Below are 21850 nucleotides of genomic sequence, written 5' to 3'. Positions count from 1 at the left end.
TGAGGACCATTAACTCATTGGTTTAATGATGATGATAGTTCGGAGCACAAAAAAAAATTCAACACTTGTCAATATTTTACTGGAATAAAGTAGTTAATTACCTGCGTGACATTTTCAGCGAAACCCTGAAAATCTGTTGGATAATTTTTATCTGACAGCAATTATCTCCAGCTGGCTGCACATGGATGAAGAGGAACCTTATTTGTGCAAATGCCAGTTTAATTTATGAACCTGCAGATTGCCTTTTTTTTTTCTCAAGGAATCAGTTTGTTTCACCGCATGAAATAAGTTAGAGGATCGAGTTAATTTCTTTTAACTAAATGCGCCTTTATGAATGAAAAACGGGATTGATTTTTCCGACCTTTTGACTGAACAGCCAGAGTCATGTAGTGGGCAGAGTAGTGCTCCTTCCAGAAGGCAAACAGACGCTTGTACACGTTGATCTTTTTCTTCTTCGGCTCATGCTTCAGTGTCTCAGCGTTACCTAGAATGGATTAACAAGAACCAAAGATAGTTTCGGGGCAGCAAAGATTGAATGCAGAGAGATGAAGCTGGAAAATTGGCGTTTTATTCGCCACACCTGTGTGTTATTGCTGCACATTCTCCAAGGAGGCCCAGTGTGTGTTAAGTGTCCCAGTGGTGGTTTTTCCAGACTTACCCCAGCAGAACTTGCCCATAGGGTGTCCAGGTTTGGCCAGACTGCCGAACAGCATCTCCTTCCTGTGGGAGTCGGACGGCTTAGCCAGCTGGTACTCTGACAGGAAAAACAAAACACAAACAAGGAGCAGACAAAGGATTTAAAAAAAAAAAAAAAAGAACACAACAATAGATGGAGTATAAAAGAGCTACATGAGCAGCTGCGATGTTTATAACCCCAAATAGATGAGGTACGATTTATCATCTCAGAACAGAGCAAGGGGTATGCAGCGGCAGAGAGACGCACCGCTGTCAACCGCCTCCACCTCCCTGTTGATGGCGTCTCGGATCATCAGGGGACAGATAAAGAACTGGGCCCACCTGAGAACAACAAACACCATGCAGAGTTTATATTAGCAGCTTGCTTAGCAAAACATGGAGATAAAAAGAAATGGAGAATTAGTCAAAATCACCAAAGAGAAATCGTTAAAATACCAGTGGAAACGTGCAACTATTATCACACCATTTGATTTCCGTAAAGCAAACTAAGGTTGTTCAATAGATTGTTTCGAAGGGTGCAGAGAAACAAACTTCTCAGTTTAATAAAAATCATTTTAAATCTAAAGTATGAATAATTTTGGGCTCAACTGTAAGATGGACATGAGTGACTGGATTTAAATGTTGTATTTGCAAATAAAAATACCAATTAGTCCAGTTGTACAAAGCTGCACAAAATTTGTATTTTACATTTTAAGGGGGAAAAAATGCAATTAAATTTAAAATACAGATGAGACAATTTGTCTGATAAGACAAAATTATTTTTAAAACTCTGAGCTGCAAACAGCACTGGTCTTTGAGAACACAAAAAAATGTTGTTCCAGATTTTCCTGGCTTGCACATATTTGGGAAGAAAATGACTTCCTAAACATCATCCAAAGTGTGCAAGACACCAACAGATTTTATACTCTAACAGCTGGACATGGATAGTGCCACATGTCATTTCAACGCATTGCTAAAATCAAGCAGAATCATGTTTACACGGTGTCTAAATGGCCTCTTTGAATTATCTTCTCCTGCTCTGTTTCTCTCTTTTCTGTTTATCCGTCAGTCAAGCAAAAGCTCTCAATAAGTTCGCCTGTGAAGGGTGACAGCAGCAAAAAAAAAGAAAAAAAAGAAGAAAAAAAACACACAAAGACAAAGGAAATCTCTCGTTTCCAGACCTGTCAAGGGCTTCTTTGAAGCTTTTTCTCTGGACGTCAAATTGGAAGATGGTCCTTTCGCAGTCGGTGGAGGCGTTGTCGCTCCCGCCGTGCTTCTTGAGGAACGCATCAAAGCCGTTTTCTGACGGGTACTTCTCGCTGCCCATGAACACCACTGGAATACAACAAGGAAATCAGATGTGACGGGGAGGAGAAGCGTAAAGTGACTGTACATCAATGAATGGATAAATAAATAAAATAGCATAAATGAAAAATCCATCACAGCAGCTTTCTGAAAAATGTGTATTTTATTTATGGGTCCTCTTGTTTGCCTGGACAATGAGCCAAGCACAGACACAGCCTGACAACGCATTTCAGAAAATGATAGCTTTGTCTCTCTTCACACGGCTCCAAGCGAAGCTTTGAGCATTTGTTGACAGTTCGGATGACAAACTTTAAAAATAAGCATGGGTTTCCTTTATGACTAATGACCTAAGAACAATGTTCAGCTATCTCTGCTGATGGCAGCAATCCTAAAGATGTGTGGCGGTCTGAGTTGCACCAGCTTTCTTCTCCCGACTTGTCCTGGTCTTGCATAATTAAAAGCAGGAGACCATCGTCTACATTACCCGAAGTCCACGCAAATCAAATGATTAGCGGTAAATCACCAATTTACTATACGGACGACACTGCGGAATTGGCCCAATTTTAAGGTTTTGAAATTATCTCCTAAATCTGACAGTGCAATGTTCAGTCCACTGTCCAAAAAATGGAAAGCGTGTGACAAATGTTCCAAGAGACTTAGCTGTGAACCAAAAATTGGCAGGGCAAAGAGAGGATTAATCAGACAATCTGCCAGCTGACAAGGTGACTTCTAAAGGAAATTGAATATATTGGATTTTACTGAGGGCTGTGAGAGTAAAAGGGGGTGAAGATACAAATGCATGCCACAATTTTTAGGCGTTTAACATGCAAAAACATTTAAGAACCAGGTGTCGTTTTCCCTCCGCTTCACAATTATTCACCACTTTTGTCCATCAGATAACCAGCTGTTTAGTATGTGTGGTCGAGGCCACCATGACCTCCGCTGTGAACTGAACCTAAACTGACAGGCTGAGGAAGGAGAGGCGTTCAGACAGGAGGAGGTGTGATGAAAACCTCACCCAAGTTACTGGGCTTTGTTCATCCACTGCAGAATACAGCGCAAAAAGTAAATAAATGTAATAATTTATGATACTACAAACTACGATGATGCATTTATCATGTGCTGCGACCAACAGCAGATCTGAATCTTTTAAAAAGTCAAAATCCAGACGAGGGCTGGGCATTTTGTCAGATATTTTTGGATTGATTATCGTTTGTTGTGGAAAAACGTCTTATCGTGATAAGAATTTTGATTTTTCATTGTCTCGATAAATTTCAATTAATGACATCAAATAAAAAAGCAAAACTGACAACACCGTCAGAAATGTTGTTTTTTTTAAATCATTTTCTCCACTGTTTGCTCAACAAGAACATCAATAAATGCCAGTAAATTAGAAAGAATGTGCAATTTGTGCAGGTTAGTGCTATAAATCACATTTCTTAAATAAATGGCGTCCTGAAGAAGCCTATTTTATAAGGGAATGTTTTTCAATAACAGTATTTGTGTTCTTGAGTATTGCACCTTTTTTAACTATCCAATAAAGCAGCAATAAATATCATATTTTTTTATTGTTATCACAAAAGTACCACAAAACATTGTGGTAAGAGTCCATATTGTCCAGACCTAAATTTCCTTAAGAACCCACTGAACACAGTCTTAGTGTCCAGTCTGTTAAAGCTTGAGCTATTCAGCAAAAATGGAAGTTAGGGATGTCTGCTTCTTCTTCTGCTGCTGCTGCTGCTTCAAAGCTGACAGGTATGCAGAAAGTCTTGCAGCTGTAATTGTAGCAAATTATATTTTACAAAGTTTTGACTCTGGGGGAATCATACATATGAATACCACGTGTTTCAGATGGGGCTGCACAGTGGCGCAGTTGGTAGAGCTGTTGAAGGTTCTGGGTTCGATTCCCAGCCCCGGTCTTTCTGCGTGGAGTTTGCATGTTCTCCCTGTGCATGCGTGGGTTTTCTTCGCGTACTCCGGTTTCCTCCCACAGTCCAAAAACATGACTGTCAGGTTAATTGGCCTCTCCAAATTGCCCCAAGGTGTGAGTGTGTGTATGTATGGCTGTTTGTCTCTGTGTTGCCCTGCGACAGACTGGCGACCTGTCCAGGGTGACCCCGCCTCTCGCCCGGAACGTTAGCTGGAGATGGGCACCAGCAACCCTCCCGACCCCACTGAGGGACAAGGGTGTAAGAAAATGGATGGATGGATGGTGTTTCAGACGTACCCATCAAAGCTTTTAAAACATCTTTCTTGATCATGCTACATCTTATCCAATTAACTGAAGAGTATGTCTGCATAGTGGAAATTCTTTCAAAAGGCACCATAAGTCTCGACAGCTGACGACAATGCTTAATGTAAATCCAGCCTTACTGACGATTTTTGACTTTTTCTAAAATGGTTTCTTACATTTTATACCTCATGTATTAGATGGGGGGGATTTTTTTTATTTTTTGCAGGTAATGAGTTGAATGGAAATAAAAGCAGCAGAGAAAAGTGGGTCAAAAAAAGCCTAAAAGAAAATTTTATGTCCTTTGTCCCCCTCCACACACTGAATGACCATGGCTTCAGGAGAGGGTTATTCTGGGAGCTGTCACATCCCGTTAACTGATCTTGAACGTGACAAAACAAGAAAACAAGGCACGCACAACAAAGAAACAAAAACGCAATAAAACATCGGGATCAGTGGCAACATTAAAAGAGCGATGGTAGAATGTATTTATAGAAAATGTAGCCTCCGATCTTCCTAAGGCACGGTTAGCTGCGCTGTCTTCCCACAACCTCGTCACCCGTTCTACTGAGGCTGGAGAAACACAGGACGGAAAAGCCCTGAGGGCGAACATTCAGCAAAGAAGAGTTGACATTTTACACAAGGATCTGACGCTGGTTTGCAGTGCCAGGCCCTACAGATGTGTTCTAAAGATGGACTATCTGAACTAGATAATAACTCAAGAAAAAAAAAAGAAAACACACACACACAGAAAAAAAAAGCCTCAAAAGCAAAACTGTACGCACAAGACGATAACTCTCCAGTCTCTATATTCAAAGCATATCTATGAAAATAAAAATGCTTTGAATGTAGCAGCAGAAAAATATGTGTCAGGGCTAACTTTCACTTCAAAGAAAAAGGTTTACTTAAAAAAATAAATAAATAAAGGAAGGAAGAAAGGAAGCACTGAGACTCCTTTCTTCCACAATTTGGATTAATTGACTAAATCTCACAATAACCTCATTCAGTTAGGAGCTTTTCTCATCCAAATATTATTTGGTTTGAAAAGTCCCGATCGGTGGTGTGGATAAAATCCACAGAATCCACCGTTCCAAGTTACCTTTTTCACACCGAATCAGCCCTTTAATTGTCCCGTCTCGGTTTTGTATCAAGGCGCTGAAAAGGAGGAACTCGATTGGACTCTCCGGCGTTAATTACTCACTGTGCTCCAGAAAGTGAGCGAGGCCTGGGAGGTCGCTGGGGTCGCTGAAGCTGCCCACGCCGACACACAGAGCCGCTGCAGACTTAAACACAGAGAAATCAAATTATCTTTGAGACTTGTCCTGATTGTCAGAGAAATGTGACTGTTAAATAACTACAAGCAACGCAGTTGCAGAGAAGAACAAAAGAGACACAACGGTAATGGGAGCAGGGGAAAAGAATGTAGTCGCATCATTTGCTGCTATGTATCATAGCATGCATTCATTTTATTTTCTCATTGAGTGATCCCATGTTGGTTATATGCGGTTTTACTCCATAATGCATTAGATAGCATGTTCACTTTTGTTCTATTATGCATTTGAACTGTTCTTTTTCCAGAGGATTCATTATTCAGTTCTTTGTATTTCCATGCAGCTCAAAGCACTTTACAAAACAAAGTGATCCAATATAAAGAAAGTAAACCCAACACTTTCCGATTTTAAAAGTAGGTCAAATTAATTGACACCCATTCCCATTTGACCCAAGAACAAAGCAGTCAAATTTAGTTCATAATGCCAGCTGGTGAAACGGCATAAGGAAGTCAAGTTATTGTTTGACTTTGCAGGAATCCAATCCTGATCAAGCATGAGGTGACAGTGGAAAGGAATGACTTTTTTTCACAGCCCATTAATATTTGATTGCATATCCCAACTTGACCACAGGCTTCGGGTAAACATCGACAAGCTTTTGGTATAACTTCGGCCTCATATGTTACCAATTCTCCAATCAGAAACAGTAGCCCAACTTTCTTATCGGCTAACCTTAAAAGTTACCTCTAACGATGTAAGCCAGCCAAACTCACTTTTAATGCATCTTTGGGATCACTGTTGTGCTTGAACACAAAACAGTGAAGTTAGTTTAACATGAGCAAGAGAGAAGTTCCTTCTCAAAACTCAACACCTTTAAGTTTGACTAAAATTTGCAGCTGCAATAAAAAAAAAATAAAAGGCTAAATGTCATCTGAAGAAGTAACACATCTGGTTAAATTACAGGGATAAAGCAACTTGGGCACTCTACCTGGAAGAATGCTGATCTGTCTGTAATTCCCTAAAAAACATTAATTCAAATATTAGAGTGCAAGTACTGATGTATAATTCACACATATGCACTAGGGAAAATCTTCAAAAATAAAAATAAAACGAGTGTACCCTAGTCTTGATTGCTGTATTTTCAGTAAAGTAAGAAAAAAAAGAAAAAAAAGAAAAACACTTACAAGTTCACGTCCAAAATAAATAAAACCCAAAACATATTTCTCGCATATTGCATCATCATGCCAGCCAAAACACAGCATGTTAAAATTCTTACAAGAGGTCCTCTGCAAACTTGTTATTTTTGTCACATTTTACGGATAAACCGACTGTCTGACTTTACCTCCAAGTTAAGAAATACATTAATATGGCAATTTATATTCATGGTTTAAGGGTAGAGACCAAAAGTGCAGTTTTTTGTTGTTTTTTTTTGGCCTGGTAAAAATTCATCCAATGTTCTAGATAAGCAACTTAAATTAATTCAAAAATGTAGTTTCCTCTAATTAGCAGTTAGGAAGCAGTGTTGGGTCTGAGAGGAGACAGAACTGGTTTCAGGTATGGCTGTCAGGTGAAAAAAAAAGAAACTTGAGGTTCAGGTTGTTGTTTTTTTTTGTGGAATCTGCAAAACAATATTGAAATCTGTGTCTTTAAAGCTTTGACCACTTTTTCAATGTTATTTTGTTTCATTGTTTCACTGTTCAGAGCAATTTCGCCCTGGAAGAGTTGGCTGTTGTTTTTCAAACAAGTATCTAAATGGACTTGTTGAATTATGCATTAGGAAGTTTCACTTTATTGGACCCTCTGCGGGAATTTAAAGAAATACTTTGAACTTTGAGAGACAACAAGAAACGAGCTGAAAGCTGCTGACAAGTTGAGCAAGATGCAAACTTACTAGGTCTTCACCGGAAATGGCACCAAAAGTTTCTTTTATCAGCAGATAAGCTCTAGTTTGTTGCTAATTTTATGTGGAATAACTATTTTTAAATGGCAAAAATCTCTGAATACTAAAAACATAGAACATGAATAAATCATAATCAGCCTTTCTATTGTTTTTTTTCTAAAGCAGCAGATAAATAACTATCAGTAAAAAGCCTGGTAACCTTGTACTATACATGGATGACGGTGTGTCATCTGAATCCCCAGAGTCCAGTGGACTGGTATTGTTCATAGGACACAGACTGTTTACTGGATAAATATAAAATGACCTTTTTAACAGGAATATGTCAAAGCAAAGGATGGGCATCAATTAGCAACACAGAGAAAGGCACTGCGAGTGTTTTTCATGCAAATATCTATGCTGGTATCATAGAGCTTCTTAAAGAGACAGAGGCTAATTTCAAGTTGTCCAATTGCAAAGCTCAATTGTGCTATAGAAATAGCACTACGTACCAGGAAAATGCATAGTACCGCCCCTTTAAGTGACGTCTTAAAGCAAAACGGCATGCTGTGGCTAAACTAACTCCACATGGGCTCGTAGGATTTGAGAGCCGAGTCAGACGATGTACCTGGAATAATGTTTTTATGACTACGTTTTTGGAGTGCAACTAATCTCCCATGAATAAATGCTAATTAATCAGGTGAAGGAACTGAGAACTGCACAACTACTAGATGGCTTGGTAACATAAAATTACATCAGGGAACATGCAGACATGCACAACTGTCTAACAAATCTGGTCAGAAAAGGAGAATAATTTGTGTTTTATTTGACAGCTTTCTGAGTTTTGTCACTGCGGTAAATTTCAGCCACACTAGGATAGTGGCAGGTTGCTTTTAAGGCCCTCCAGGGGATGTTGGTTTGCTAGGTATCCAAACTGCTGCATTTGGACGTCTGGTCAGACTTTACTGTAATTACTGGAAATGTTACCATATACACCTCAACTTCATGAAACTGAATTCAAACTGCAGACTCTTGTAACATTCCTTTAGCTTTGGGTTCATATTTTATTCACTCTTCTGAAACTTTTGGTTGTCTTCTCTGCTGACTTGTACTCATCCTTTCTCTTTCACTTTTTTTGTTTTTTTTACATAATTTTTTCTTTACTTTGATTTGAATATAAGTGAAAAAAATGAAAGTTGCAAAAATAAACATATCTGCATTTAAAAGAAAACTTAATGGGTGTTGAGCATTTGTACAGCAGGCTACAGTCTAAAAGAGGCTTTTCAGTAAAACACCAGTGTGGTACCTGTTTGTCTGCACTTCCTTTCTTCTTTTTAGCTCCCTTCTTGTCTTCCCTGCCTTCATCCACGTCAGCCTCATCCTCATGCTCCTCCTCATCGTCTTCATCTTCCTCCTCCTCCTCCTCCTCTTCTTCTTCGTCGTCATCATCGTCCCCCTCTTCTTCTTTGTCCAAGTCATCATGTTCTGATACCGCCGGCCCACTGAAGTCAGAGATGAGCAGAGCTGCGAGGCCGTTGTCTAAAATGATGTACCTGAGGAGCATAAAACTGAAGGTAAAAACCACACGACCACCTTTGGCGAACTCCAACGTCGCAAGTTTCATCGACTTTCTTCTTTCTCTTGTCCGATTTTTAGCGGGGCTGTTAAATCATGTATTACTTTGAAGGCTCCATCTCGAACCCTCTGAGGCTTGTTCTGTGCTTCTTTTTCCGCAGCACATTTTCTGACTACGCACCGCGGCGGCCCGGGGCACCGATGTGTGCTTAAAGCATGAAATCAGATCATCAGAGTGCAATAATAACAATGCACTGATCCAGCTGGAGGAGAAGCTCAATATCATTTGTGGATTGGGGTTAGTAGATCTGGGTCATTTTATCTCTACTTTCACATTTACGAACCAAGAAAATAGCTCTTCTTGATAGATTTCAGTGAATGTGAAATTAAATTAAACACTGTGACTGGGAACAAACTAAAACCCCAGGAGCTTTACCCAGAGGCAGTGTTTGGTTAGGGCTTTATGGCTCGCTGCCCAGGGAAGACTAGTGCCATGGGGCGATAAATTCAGTCAGCTGAGCCCAAACCAAATCTTCTTCCGCTTATTTGCATGTCCTGTCAATGAGGATTTGAAGATCTTTGTGAAATGGAAGGAAAAGGTTGGATGTTAACATACATTTTCAGCTTGACATGAAATGCAACCAAATACTTTCAGAAGTCTTACATTCGGTAACTAAAATCCATCGGCGTGTAATTTAATCTCAGAATAACCACAGGTGTCTCGGTTTGCTGGAGAGCATGAGCACAGCAGACAGGTCGGGCAGAAAGTTGTGGGGAAGTTTAAAGCAGGGTTTGGGTTTCAAAGCAATACCCCGCAGAGCACTGTTTGGTCCGTCGTTTGAAAAAGACGAATTGAACAGAAGAGGAAGGCACGACTTCAAACTTAATGAGACATGGATGTCCTTCTGAAGTGACAGGAGAGCATTACTCAGAGAAGTAACCAGAAGGTCCATGGTGACTCTGAAGGATCTACAGCTCAGACAGGGGATTCTGTTGACAGGATAAATTTTAGTTGCTCCCTTTATGGGAGATTGGCAAAGATAACAGCATTAGTTAGAGCTTGTTGAAAGCCATCTCACAGTTGAGATTACATGCCAAACGTCGTATGTAAAGAAAGACTGACGACAAACATCAACCTGAAGATGTTTTACATCCCAGTTGTAAAACATTGGATGGCAGTTTCATGCTTTTCTTTAACAGGGAAGCTGGTAATTCATAGGACGATTAATGGGGCTAAACATTGATCAATGCCAGGAAAAAAATAAATCATTTTAGAGGCTGCAAAAGACTTGACAGTTGGGTTGGACGTCTACCGTCCATGTGTTTGAATGGAGCAGTCAAATGCCAGACCTAAATCATCATGTGACAGTGCAGTGCGAGTGTGAACCGCCCAAGTTGTAAATGTAACAAATTTTGCAATTTTGATGCCCAAAAGAACCGAATCTACCAGTCAGTCTGAAAACACCGGTCTTTGGATTTGCAAAGATGGAAGAGACTTCTTACAAAGAAAAGTAAAACATCCTTCTGAACAGTATCACCTCAGAGGGGGTTGAATTAAAGTGCATGCCACACTTTTCAGACCAATGTGCTTCTCACTGCTCAGCTGTATTAAGTGCTGGTCTTTCGTCAGAACAGGCAAAGCCGCAGTTCACCAACGAAAACACGTCAGAAAGAGCTTTGTACCTGTACTGCTTCGGGTCGCTGGGTGACTTGATGATCTCACGGTCTCCCACATTGTCCTCTCCTCCTCCATCATCTTTTGCACCCCGGCTCTCCTCACAGGAAGCCGGGGCCTCCGCCTGGACCGAGCCCGGAGAGTCAGCCGCCGGGGTGCTACTGGACTTGTTTGTTTGCGGCATCTTCGGCAGAGGTGACGAGGCTTTGGCACAGCGGACTGACAGCAGAGCACGGCTGTAAACAACAGGACAGCTCGCCGTCACTGGGAATTTAGTCGTTAACGCGGCGACACGCCGTGTCAGCCTGAACAGGGCAATGATGAAGACCCTTCGGGCAACAAAAACAAACAGAAATATTGTAAACAAAAGCATTTAACGGGACTTTCTTAATATATATTTATATATGACATGAGGGATAAAGGTGTGAACCTGGGCTGTCACACACACACAAAGCCTAACCTACCAGCACAATGCAGCTATTCACAACGGCTATCTGGGGCTTTCGCCCTTTTCAATTTGGTGTCAGCTAAAACCCAACCGCCCTGAAAAAACCCCCACACCTCTGCGCTCCAAAAACACACAATACCGAGGAGGAGATGTAGCTTAGTGTATAAAAAAGCAGCGCCTCTGCTCAGGGTTGAAAGTTAGACGGGTGTAACAACCGCCTGGGAGATCTGTTGGTCAGTAGAAATAACTTTTAACGCCGGCGTGTTTATCATGTATCCATACCTTCCTCCTTGCTGTTAGCAGGACGTCCGCATTATGTCAATTCCGCTTTCCTCAATAAGCAGCGCTGTGATTGGCTGAGAGGATTCCACGACGCGCGCCGATTGGCTGCGCAGAATCAACGGGGCGGGACTCAGGTGCTCCCACGTGTGCGCCTGGCAGTCAGCGGTGGTTACATTGCAGTGCTCAGAGATGGGACAGGCAGCAGCGACAAGGCGACACCATCTGTTACCTATTATAGATGCCTGATTGAGAATGTCCTGCTTGCCTCTTGTCATAATAAGTTAATGTTATAATTGATCCTTTCGGAATTTAAATCAGCTTGGGGGAGTTGAAGATGATATAAATGCTGTTGTGAGATGCCCCCCCCCTCCTCCCCTCGCCCCGCACGGAATGAAAGTTAAGCTCTTTCAGATCTTTTCCCCTCCACTTGTGCAGTCATATTAGGCCTGGATGCTTTTTTGGCCGGTAGGCGGCAGGCATAAGCCACTCGGAGATGGGGAGGTTTTACTTCTGATTAGATGCCTCTCTAGACCTCTATAATAGGTTAATAATGCTGTTTTCACTGAATTTCGAGATCTTCCAGCGAGCCGCCCAACATCTGCTGAAGATCTGTTGTGCATTAAATCAGCAAAACAGAAAGAGCCTTCAGCGTAGTAAACAAATTGTGTCTCAATCCCCAAATCTGAGTCAAATGGATGGAAGCACACTCTTATCATGAATGAGCCACATTGACATTTGTCCAGTGCTCTTCTTCAGCCTTGACTCTGCTGAGTGTTGGCATTTCACCCCTCCGCTGTGCCAATATGTCCTCCCCCTCACTCACCGTATCCTTCTCTCTCCCTCTCTCAGTCTGAAGCCAATCTGATTTGCCCCTGGGCCCGTGTTGGCAGAAAGAGGTGATAAACACCGCAACCATGACAACCGGCAAGCCAGACGAACGCCCGAGTTCTTGTATCCTAATGGCTTTCGCTTGGCATCCCCTCCTCGCTTAATTCATCACGTCCAGCCTTCACCTGAGCTGATATTAAGGCTCTCGGGACGGATGAAGGTGGCACGGCTTGGCTGCACTTTGAGCTTTTCTCATCCAGTCTTTTAAAGATAAGCCTCTGGCTCGTCTTATCAGCATGTGAGATGAAACGCTAGTGTTAACACTAAAGCCTCCACATCACTTTAAACAGAGCGCCGGCATTAGTCACTGAATAAATATTTCCTCAGTCTGATTAATATTAACGCGAATGTTAGAACTGCTGACATTCTGAAGGATACCGATTCTGGTACATCGATACAGTTCTTTGCCAGAAGTATATTCACGCACCTTGAAGATGTTCCTGTTCTGTCACATAATAACAACAAACCTCAATGACTACATTTTGGATATCATCTGTTAGGCTGACACTAAATTCTGCATAATTGTGACATGCAAAGAGAATAGAACCAGCATTTAAAACTACAAGTGCTTTTGGAGTATGTATCACCATCTAAGAAAATGTAAAGGACAACATTTCTGACTGTCCTCAAGCTAAGCTAAGGCTACGTTTGACTTAATATCTTGCCAAAGATTCTCGGTTGGATTTAGGTCTGGACTTTGACTAGGACATTGTAACACACATCTATATTATTCCAGGGTAGCTCTGGCAACATGGTTAGTGAAGTTCTCCTGCTAATGTGAGCCTCCACCCTGTTTCAAGTGTTTTGACAACACGTCTCAGTCTGACATTGTCTTGTATGTAGCTCTGACTAGTTTCCATGAAAAACAAAAGAATAATCCACACAGAAGAATGTTGACCTTATTTATCCTGAGAGTATTTTTATTTATTTAGGAGCGCTTGAACAAAAGAGGCTGAATACAAAGAGATGTCAAAGTTGAATGATTTTTAATCTGAATTTGAAATCCATTCGTAATTTTTCTTCAACTTCTCTATTCCGTCGGCATCGAACTCACAGTCCAGTAACAAACACCAAAAAAAAAAAAAAATTCTGTTTGTAACATTGTAAAATGCAGTAAAGTTCAAACTGTGCAAATACTCTTGAAGTGCAGCGCGCGATGTTTCTTTTCTAAAACGCATTCTTTTGATCAGCAAGCTTCATACCTCTTTGAAGAGTCGAGTTGTAGGACATGCGTGCAAGCCCAAAGCTTGTTGAAAGCATGGCTGCTGTAATGGGAATGGCAAACCAACCTGGGTGAGCGGCGTAAAAGAGGCTTTTACGCGCCCTGCCATGTGAAAACTTTCACAGTGTCACCGATTGATTGGACAGGCCTCTGCAAAAAAAAAGCAAAAAAAAACCTCCCCTTCTTAATGCCAGCGCGTGGCCTTTTCATGAGCGAGGACGTCGTATCATCAGGAATAGCAGCGTGAGCCGTCGTAATTCTGTTTTTTCTTTTTTTTTTTTCCCTCTCTCACCCCTCCCCTCATTTCCGTGCCCCTTACTGTGACTGAGCCCAAATTGAAGTTCAGATTTGGCACCTCGGGCCTCCCCAGAAAAATTGTGTCTGTGTGCAAAATGCATTGTGGAACACATTGGGCTGAATCACTGTAGGTATTATGAATTCGTCCCCCTCCTCGGACAGCTTCCCGCAGAGTCACTGGAGGCGAGGGGGTGAGAAAAAAAAAAAGAAGAAGAAGAAGAAGAAGGAGGGAAAAAAACACACAGAGCCTTACCTTTAAGACTCCAAGGGGGCAAGGTTCCCATGGCAACTGATTTGAATCCTAATTAAAACAGGAGATTTGATTAAGTGGTGCAGCGATGTGTGTGTCTGTGAGAGATCGTGTGTGTGTGTGTGTGGGAGTCGACATGTTCTTGTGAGTCACGGTGTAAATGAGGAGGGGGTGTTGTGTGGCTATATGTGTGTATTTATGTGTGTATAATCACGGGCCCGTGGGTAATCCTGTGAATCACTCCAGCGTCTCCGGCCCGGACGCTCTCTCACATGTGTGCATGTGTTCCCTGTCTCCCGCGAGGCTCGTCCTTGCCTGCAGAACCACTGTGTGAATCAGAGGTGAGTCCTCTGGAGTTGCCCTCTGCTTTAATCTGGAGCTAATGACAGAACCACCTGCCCTCCTGGCTGTCCTCGTCCTCCTCCACATCTCACCAAACCTCCAATGCCCACCGCTCATTGTCTTCTCCCTCCCACAGCCGGTCTGTTTCTCTCCCCTCCCTCCTCCGTCTGCCCCTCTTCTCCTTCATTTCCTTTTTTTTCTTATTCTTCTTCCCACTTTTAGATTCTTTTAAGAATAAATCTCCTTTACCTTATTTCAAAATGATCTCAGTCGTATGACCATAGTTTACAACTGGGTCGCCTGTTTGTTTTTGTTTGTTTTGTTTTGTTTTTCAATTTATGGCTGTAAAATTCTCAAAAAAGGTGCATTGAGTCTGTATTTTTTGCTCTTTTCTTCCAGAACAATCTCTGATAGCTATTGAACATTTCTGTCTATTACAAATTGCGAACAAACAGTTTAAAGAGAAAAACAAATCAGAATTAAAATTGTCAGGTTTATCACTGAACAAGAACTTGAAGATAATAGGGGCACACAATTTCAAATGAATAATTTAAACATTTAACTGTATTTCTTAAATGCAGAGAAAACTGTGAAGCCTGGCCTCCAATTTACCAGATTTTATGCCTGGTTTTTATTCAGTTATTTCAGGCGTTTTTATTTTTTTGTGGTAGGCTCTGAAGAAGTTCCTCTCCAGCTGCATGTATGAAAACAGTAGTGATAATAGTTGAAATTCCACGTACCTGCGTCTATTTTTAAAAATATGCTGTGGCAATTATTGTTAGTCTAGGTCTGGCTGTGGAAATGTACATGCCTCCTGACAGCTTCTTTCTACTGTTGACTTTTTTTGTCACACTTTACTGTTTTAGATCATTAAACACTGATTTAATATCAGATGACAATAACCTGAAAAAACACAAAAAGCTGTTTTCACATTTGTGACAAAGTCATTTCCACTCACACCTATTGTGGGCAAAGTGATAACAAGTGGTTGCAATAACTGTCTTGTGACCGTAGAGGAATTTTGTACCGCTCTCCTTTGCAGGACTGGACTGGAGGGTTTCCAAGCACAAACAACCTGATTTAAGTCAGAACTTTGACTAGAGCACAGCAAAACCTTCACTGCACTCATTTATAGGCTTTCAGAAGTGAACTTCCTGGTGCGCTTCAGATCATTGTTCTGGCCCTTGGGCACAAAATGACAGCCAGATTATTTCCTCCACCGAGAGAGCAACCTTCACTGTTCCATCAATTACATCAGGTTTTTCAGGGTCAGAAGCAGCGAAGCAATCCCTGATCATCAAAACACCACCTTGGTAAGACGCTCTAAAGTTCTCTAAAACGCTGTGCTGGTTTTATGCCAGATGTAGCTGGACACAAATCATCCTCAATGCTGTTGACAGAATATATTATGTAAGTGTATTGCTGCAGAGTTTTGAGCCAACTGATGTTTTTTTTATTTATACTTGTAAAACAAAAAACAAAAACAAAAAACATAATGTGTGCTACAATAATCTAAAGAAGAGGAAAGACAAACATTAATCACCATCTCCAGGATCTGTTTTGATATCAATTTTATTGCGGACTAAATCGTTTTGGATAGATTCCTTTGAATGGCCTTCAAGTGACATTGATTGTTCAAAAACAACTTGAACTTCCATAAGTTTGGCTCGACGGCAGAATTTAAAGGACTCATCTGCTGACAGGTCAGAGGAAGGCTGCTCTCAGGGGATTCTCAGAGTGAAGTTGAAGATCACATATCGTATTTAATTAGTCTCAAGATCGCACAATTAGAAGAACTCTTAATGGAGCAGGATAGTTGAATGTCATCTGCATAAAAGTGACAGGAGTCGGGTGGAGCCTCTTTGGACAATGGGAGACGGTCTTTGTGCTCTTCATCAAAATGTAAAAATGTTTGTTGTTTTTGTGGTTTTATGATGTAAAGCATTTTAAACTTCCGTATTGATGAAATGTGCTATACAAATAAACTCAATTGATTTATGGTTGGGACTCAGAAGTGGTTTTGGCCTTTAAACCGTCCAACTGATGCCGTTTTGTTTCTGTCGAAAAGCTGAATCATAAACTCTGACAGATGCAAATGAGGCTTGCAGTGCTTTAGATTTTGTTCTTGGTCCTTTTGAGACTTCCTAGTTAGGTCATCTTTACACTCTTCTGGTTATTTTGGTGCGTTGACCACTCCAACGTAGATTCACCTCGTCCGTTCAGTAATGGATTGGTTCACTGAAGTCCCAATGCCTTACAAATTAGACGTCATCTTTGCGTTTGAGAACTTTGGGCCTACTTCATGTTGTCAGACTGGTTCTACTGAAGTGATGCTATTCTTTCTTTGACAGGTCCAGCGCTCCTTGGTACAGTAAGAGAAAAGGAACTCGAGTTTACAAAAATTGTGATTCATGATTTTTACAACGGGGGCAACGTTGTTTTTATTTATTTTTTTGTTTACCCAGGTTCAGATTGGGAAATTGTCCCATAAGGCTTTAGCATACTGTTTAGCATACTGGTAATATTTTGTTTAACTCTAAATAATGCGTGAAGTAACAACATATCTTAATAATTAACCACTGAAGTATAAATTTACTTTGATTGAAATGAAGTAATTTATTAAAACTGCTGCCCAGGCATATTTGTTGCCTATCACAGGGTAGAGTTGTAATGCATTTTAATTGTGTTTATAGCTAATGAAGTATTTAAATAAACTGCCATACAACAGAATATTTGAAGTTGGCCCACTGCACAGAAATATGTTCAATAAATAAACCTCAATGCAAATTTGCTTTACAAAATAAATGAGCTTAAATACCAGCATATGTCAAATGAATCAATGATTAGTCTGGCTACAAGTATACTAAAGTACGTCTAACTTTCAGAGACTCTTTCTTATACCAGGAGAAGGCAACACGCCCTTGCCTTCTTCCTGTCCCACAAGCCTCAGGCTTCTGAGTAGCAAGACACCAGGAGGGGCGGTAAAGACCCCCCAAAGAAACCAAAACATGCATTCAAGCACCCACAGGAGCGTGAGAAAATGTGTACGTTCAAATAAGATTTCTGAAGGACATCCACGGATCGCCTGAGAGGAGGAATAATCCACGTCTCCCGCTCCTCTCGACATGTCGCCTTGCCCTCAAGTCTCGAGTGTGTGCACTTGCGCGTCCCGACGGACATCTTTTGAGCAAGATCATAATTGGAGAGAGCCACAAATCTGAGATGACCACTTTTTGCAGTGCGTCCTCGGTGGAAGGGGAAGGAGTGAGCCTGGAGAGGGAAACAAAGTGGATTAAATCAAAGAAAGTGTGGAGAGGAAACCAGTCCGAATTAATAAGAGCCCACAGGAGAGTCAAAGCAGGGATGGGAGAAGAGGGGAGGAGATAAAAGAAAACAAGAAAGGGGTATAAAATATAAAGAATCTGAGTATTATCAGAAAGAAACTCAGTCTGGAGATAGAAGCGGAGGAAGAGGAGAGGATATGTGGTTAAAATGAAACAGCATGAATCCCCATCCATTTCGGCTGTGGACAGCTCCAGAGACAGCACTAGGCCATTATAAATAGATCCCCTACTTTAGAGGCACAGTCAACACTTCCCCTCTTCACCCCACCAAAAAAATAAAAACACAAACAAAAAAAAACCTATTTCCTCAGAGCAGCTCCTCCCTCTGAAGAAAAGATACCCAGGTATCGGATGGGATCTCATAACTATCGTCTTTCAGTTCCTCTCCATTTGTTTTTTTCGTTTAGCGAGCCTCCACGGTTCAACAGCGCCTCTTCAGTGAACACAGTCAATCTTTCTCCAACAGATTCTCTTTTATACTTCATTCTGCATGGGCTCAAGTTTCTGATTCTTCCATCCTTAGATGGAAATAATAGCAAACCTGTGCACTGTTGCAATACTTTGGCCGTAAATGTCACATTATTTAGGGCTATCAACTTTTATTGCAGGATGAATGGCTCATACACCAAATAGATCAAATTTGGTGTGCAAGTTTACTCATGCTGCTTATTTTCTTTGTTTCATGCGTGGTCAAAAATGTACCTAGTATTTAGATCAATGGACACAAATCAAATAGCAACAGACTCACATGGTTTTTGTAGCAACCAACAATCTCCTGGCTCAACATTCAACCTCTTTTCTTAATCAAAAGTTGCATTCCTAATTTAAAGAATTAAATTAGGAATTTAATTCCTTACAACTCTCTGACTATTTTTGTTGGCTTTCAAAGATAATTCACAGGTTTTCAATATGGCTGAGTTCAAGGTCACTCCAGAAGCCTAGTGTCCAGTTGTGTTTAAGTTGGCTTCTTAAACACAACTGCTTAAGAAGGCGGAAGAATTTGGAGGTATCTTTATTATTTCCTCCACTTAGTCAAATGCACCAGTAGTCAAAACACAGTATGATGCTACCACCACCATGCCTGACAGCTGGTATAGTGTTCTTGGGCTTGGACGTCTCTCCAGAGGGTAATTGACGAATTCATTTAGTACGTTTTAAATTACAGCCAAGAGATGTCAATATTGGAGCAAACTACCATCTCCATCTCAGTTCATGGTTACAGTGACGATGCCGTTCCAGCATATCTCAAGTGAGAGTAGTTTTGAGCCTTGGTGCTTCCTGTATTGTTGGAACCAAAAAAAAAGCTGCTATCCGTTCCCAACAGGTCTGTCGTGCATCAGGGACCATTTTTCTGTTGAAACCCATTGTTGTGCCTAAAGTTTCAAACACATGACCCAAACTGCCAGGTTCAGATGAAGGAAAATTGGTAAGGGTATTGAAAAGTAAACAACCCAGGCTCAAGTTTTACATAAACTGGGAAGTACTGGAACACTGGTATCATTGTGCAGATGACAATGGAGTGAGAGGATCCCAACCATAAAAGAAGCAGTAGGCCCACTTGAACAGGGCAAAGTCATTGTGGATGAAACTTTTAGACTTTAAGCAGACTTAAAGTTGAGCTTTCTGCATAATGACAACAAACATTTGATGTTCTCTAAAACTAAGAATATCTGCACAGCAAGTTGGTAACAGCATGGCCATTGATTTGTTGCCAGTGGAGCCCGGATCTGGCTGGGTTCAAACCCAGGTTTGGTGTCTTTGCATCAGACCAAACGGAGCCACAAGAGCAGTGGCTCTGTTTGAGCTGGGCCAGCAGCCAGCCCAATTTGAAGTTAGAGGTCGACCCCTAAAATAAGAGGAGGACTATTTCCAGATTTATTAGCATCATCTTAAATTGACAACTAAGTTAGACTTAGTTGTCCAACTACACAGCAAAGCTGGTTTTGGATGAAGCAAGCTGACATTAAACTTTTGCCAAGGCCTAGTTCTTAATCCTACTGGAAATGTATGAATGGTACTCCAGAATCAACCAACCAAGTTAACTGCATGCCAGTCACTTCTGTCTGACTATCTATGGTAAATGGACTGAATATTTCTAGAGCTTTTCCAGTCATTTTGACTGACCACTTAAAGCTTTACACTAGAGTCACTTTCACCCTTACACACAATACACAGATGGGTAGGTGTATCACATCGACATGTGGCAGGAGGAAGCTGGAATCGAACTTACAACCTTCCGATCGCAAGAGGACTACTCTACCGACATCTACCTACAAGACCATATGTAGATGAGGAAAATCCGCAGTGACACCTAAAAGTCATTAAAGTTGGATGTGCTATAATTATTCCATCCAGGAAAAACACATTGGTTTAAATAAGCCATTAAAAATCCCAAATTATTGCGACATTTGGTTCATAAGTGTATGCCAGCCTCAGACCGGCAGCAGCGTTTTAAGCAATTCAAACGCGTGCATCAACGTTTAAGCACTCTAAACAAGTACATGCATCTACGTGGCCGTGCATACATGCATGCTCTGTCTCTGCCTGCTTGTTTCCACTGCGAGCAAACGTTAAGTAGCCTTGTGGGGAGGCAGTAATAAGGACTAATGCACCTGAGAGCCCTGAGATCTATAACCATCATCTGCATCTCCCTGATATTACTGGAACCGTCTCCGTTACTGTTTCTGATAGGAATCTCCAGGGAGAGCTTTCCCCTCCACTGCTAGCAGGAGAGGGAAGAACGGGGCGGGGAGGGTGGAAGGAGCAGAGAGAGGGAGAGATGCACCTCTCCATTTCCTCAAGGTGATTCACCTTATAATGCACGCAGAAATCAATGTGAAATTGAACTGAAAATTGAACTTTCAGCTCAGTAACGTGGAAGACATGTTGTTATTAAATCTTTTCCTATAGCCGTGAAACTGGCCGCCTGCTATTTGAACGCCACTGAATGCATGTTTTCAACAATGCGACGCCACAATGTGTCTGATTGAGACCTACAGGGGACCCCAGGCTTCACTGGGACCCCACTTCGCTGCCACTTGGAGGCAATATCGGTGGAGTAACGACCACCTAGCAAGTTGTGATTAGCCTATGCGGGGAGTTAAATTCAACGCCGGAGAAGAGAGTGCGGTGCCACGGCCAGCCCAAAGCAAAAGAGAGCAAGGCGGCTGCAGCAGAGAGCCCCACCCACCCCAGACTGTCATGAAATTCGGGTTTACAAAAGTGTTTTTTTTTTTTTTTTTTTGAGGAACACTCATACAAATGAAAACAAGATTGGTTTTTGAGATTTAGAAGTCGGGTACTTCTTTAAAATTGCTGTTAATAAATCACAGAAAGCGACTCGTCTGAGACAACCAGCACTCATTTGGATGCAACCACAAACATCACTGCTTTTTATCAAAATGTCATGTGATTCATCAACACACAGAACTGCATATTGTGAATTGTAGTAATTATTACACTGGGATTTATTTTAATTTTATGTTTGTTTGTTGTTGTTGTTGTTGATGTTTATCTCTATGAAAATTGTCTTGCCTTTGAGAAGGCGTTTGTGATCTGTGAAAGATGCTATAACAATACAATTGTGCCTACATACCTTTACTTCTTTTGAGAAACAAAAATCAAAAATTTCCATGATTTGACGAAGATTCTTAGATTTAGGTCTGGACTTTGACTGAGTCTAACTCAGTGTTTCTTAATTTTACAATAATATTCGAATTCGTTCAGATGCCTCAGTTTAATCCGCAAACATTGAAACATGACCGACACAAATTAATTTCCAGTAGAGCAGTGTTGAGTGGACTGCCCCCCAGATCGAATTCAGTTTACGACCCCAAACAAATTCATCGTGGCCGTGGGTCGCCTCTGAGTGAGCGGCGCTGCATCTGTTGCTGTCTCTTCTTCTTCGCTTGGAGGAAGTTCGCGCAGACTGTCGGGCCATGCTGTAGTGTAAAAACACTCGTTCCTCTTCAAAAGTCATCACAGTCTCCTCCGCAGCCAAAGACAGCTGGCACCAAATCACCATGGTAACGCACACCGTTATTTCTTTTCCTTTTTAAAGCGAAATCCGTATAGGTGCTTAAGGGCAAGAGGAAAAATGAATAAACTAAAGAGATTATAAATTATCGTCGGTATAGCGGAAAAGTATTATAATTATTTTTTTTTTTTTTTTTT

The 21850-nt window shown here is 41.3% G+C and overlaps 1 protein-coding gene across 1 annotated transcript; it reads right to left on the bottom strand.

Annotated features, from left to right (window-relative positions):
- Positions 1-302: 302 nt before the first annotated feature.
- LOC103156374 (nardilysin-like) lies at positions 303-11326 on the bottom strand. The gene is made up of 9 exons (XM_016664284.1): positions 11069-11326; positions 10613-10933; positions 8661-8907; positions 6467-6496; positions 5412-5493; positions 1857-2010; positions 944-1017; positions 659-754; positions 303-484 (listed from the first exon to the last, which is right to left on the bottom strand). Exons 2-9 carry the CDS (start codon positions 10786-10788, stop codon positions 303-305), a joined length of 1041 nt encoding a protein of 346 aa, XP_016519770.1. The 5' UTR covers positions 10789-10933; positions 11069-11326.
- Positions 11327-21850: the final 10524 nt, after the last annotated feature.

This window comes from Poecilia formosa, unplaced genomic scaffold (assembly GCF_000485575.1).
Source record: "Poecilia formosa unplaced genomic scaffold, Poecilia_formosa-5.1.2 Scaffold476, whole genome shotgun sequence".
Classification (NCBI taxonomy): Eukaryota; Metazoa; Chordata; class Actinopteri; order Cyprinodontiformes; family Poeciliidae; genus Poecilia; species Poecilia formosa.
This window is presented reverse-complemented; position numbering and strand designations above follow the sequence as displayed.

Coding starts and splice junctions, on each gene's coding strand:
- LOC103156374 (XM_016664284.1), bottom strand. CDS start 10,788: ATGCCGCAAACAAACAAGTCCAGTAGCACCCCGGCGGCTGACTCTCCG. Junction 5,494..6,466: donor ACAGATCAGCATTCTTCCAG/GTAGAGTGCCCA, acceptor TCTGTGTTTAAG/TCTGCAGCGGCTCTGTGTGT. Junction 755..943: donor GGTGGAGGCGGTTGACAGCG/GTGCGTCTCTCT, acceptor TTTTCCTGTCAG/AGTACCAGCTGGCTAAGCCG.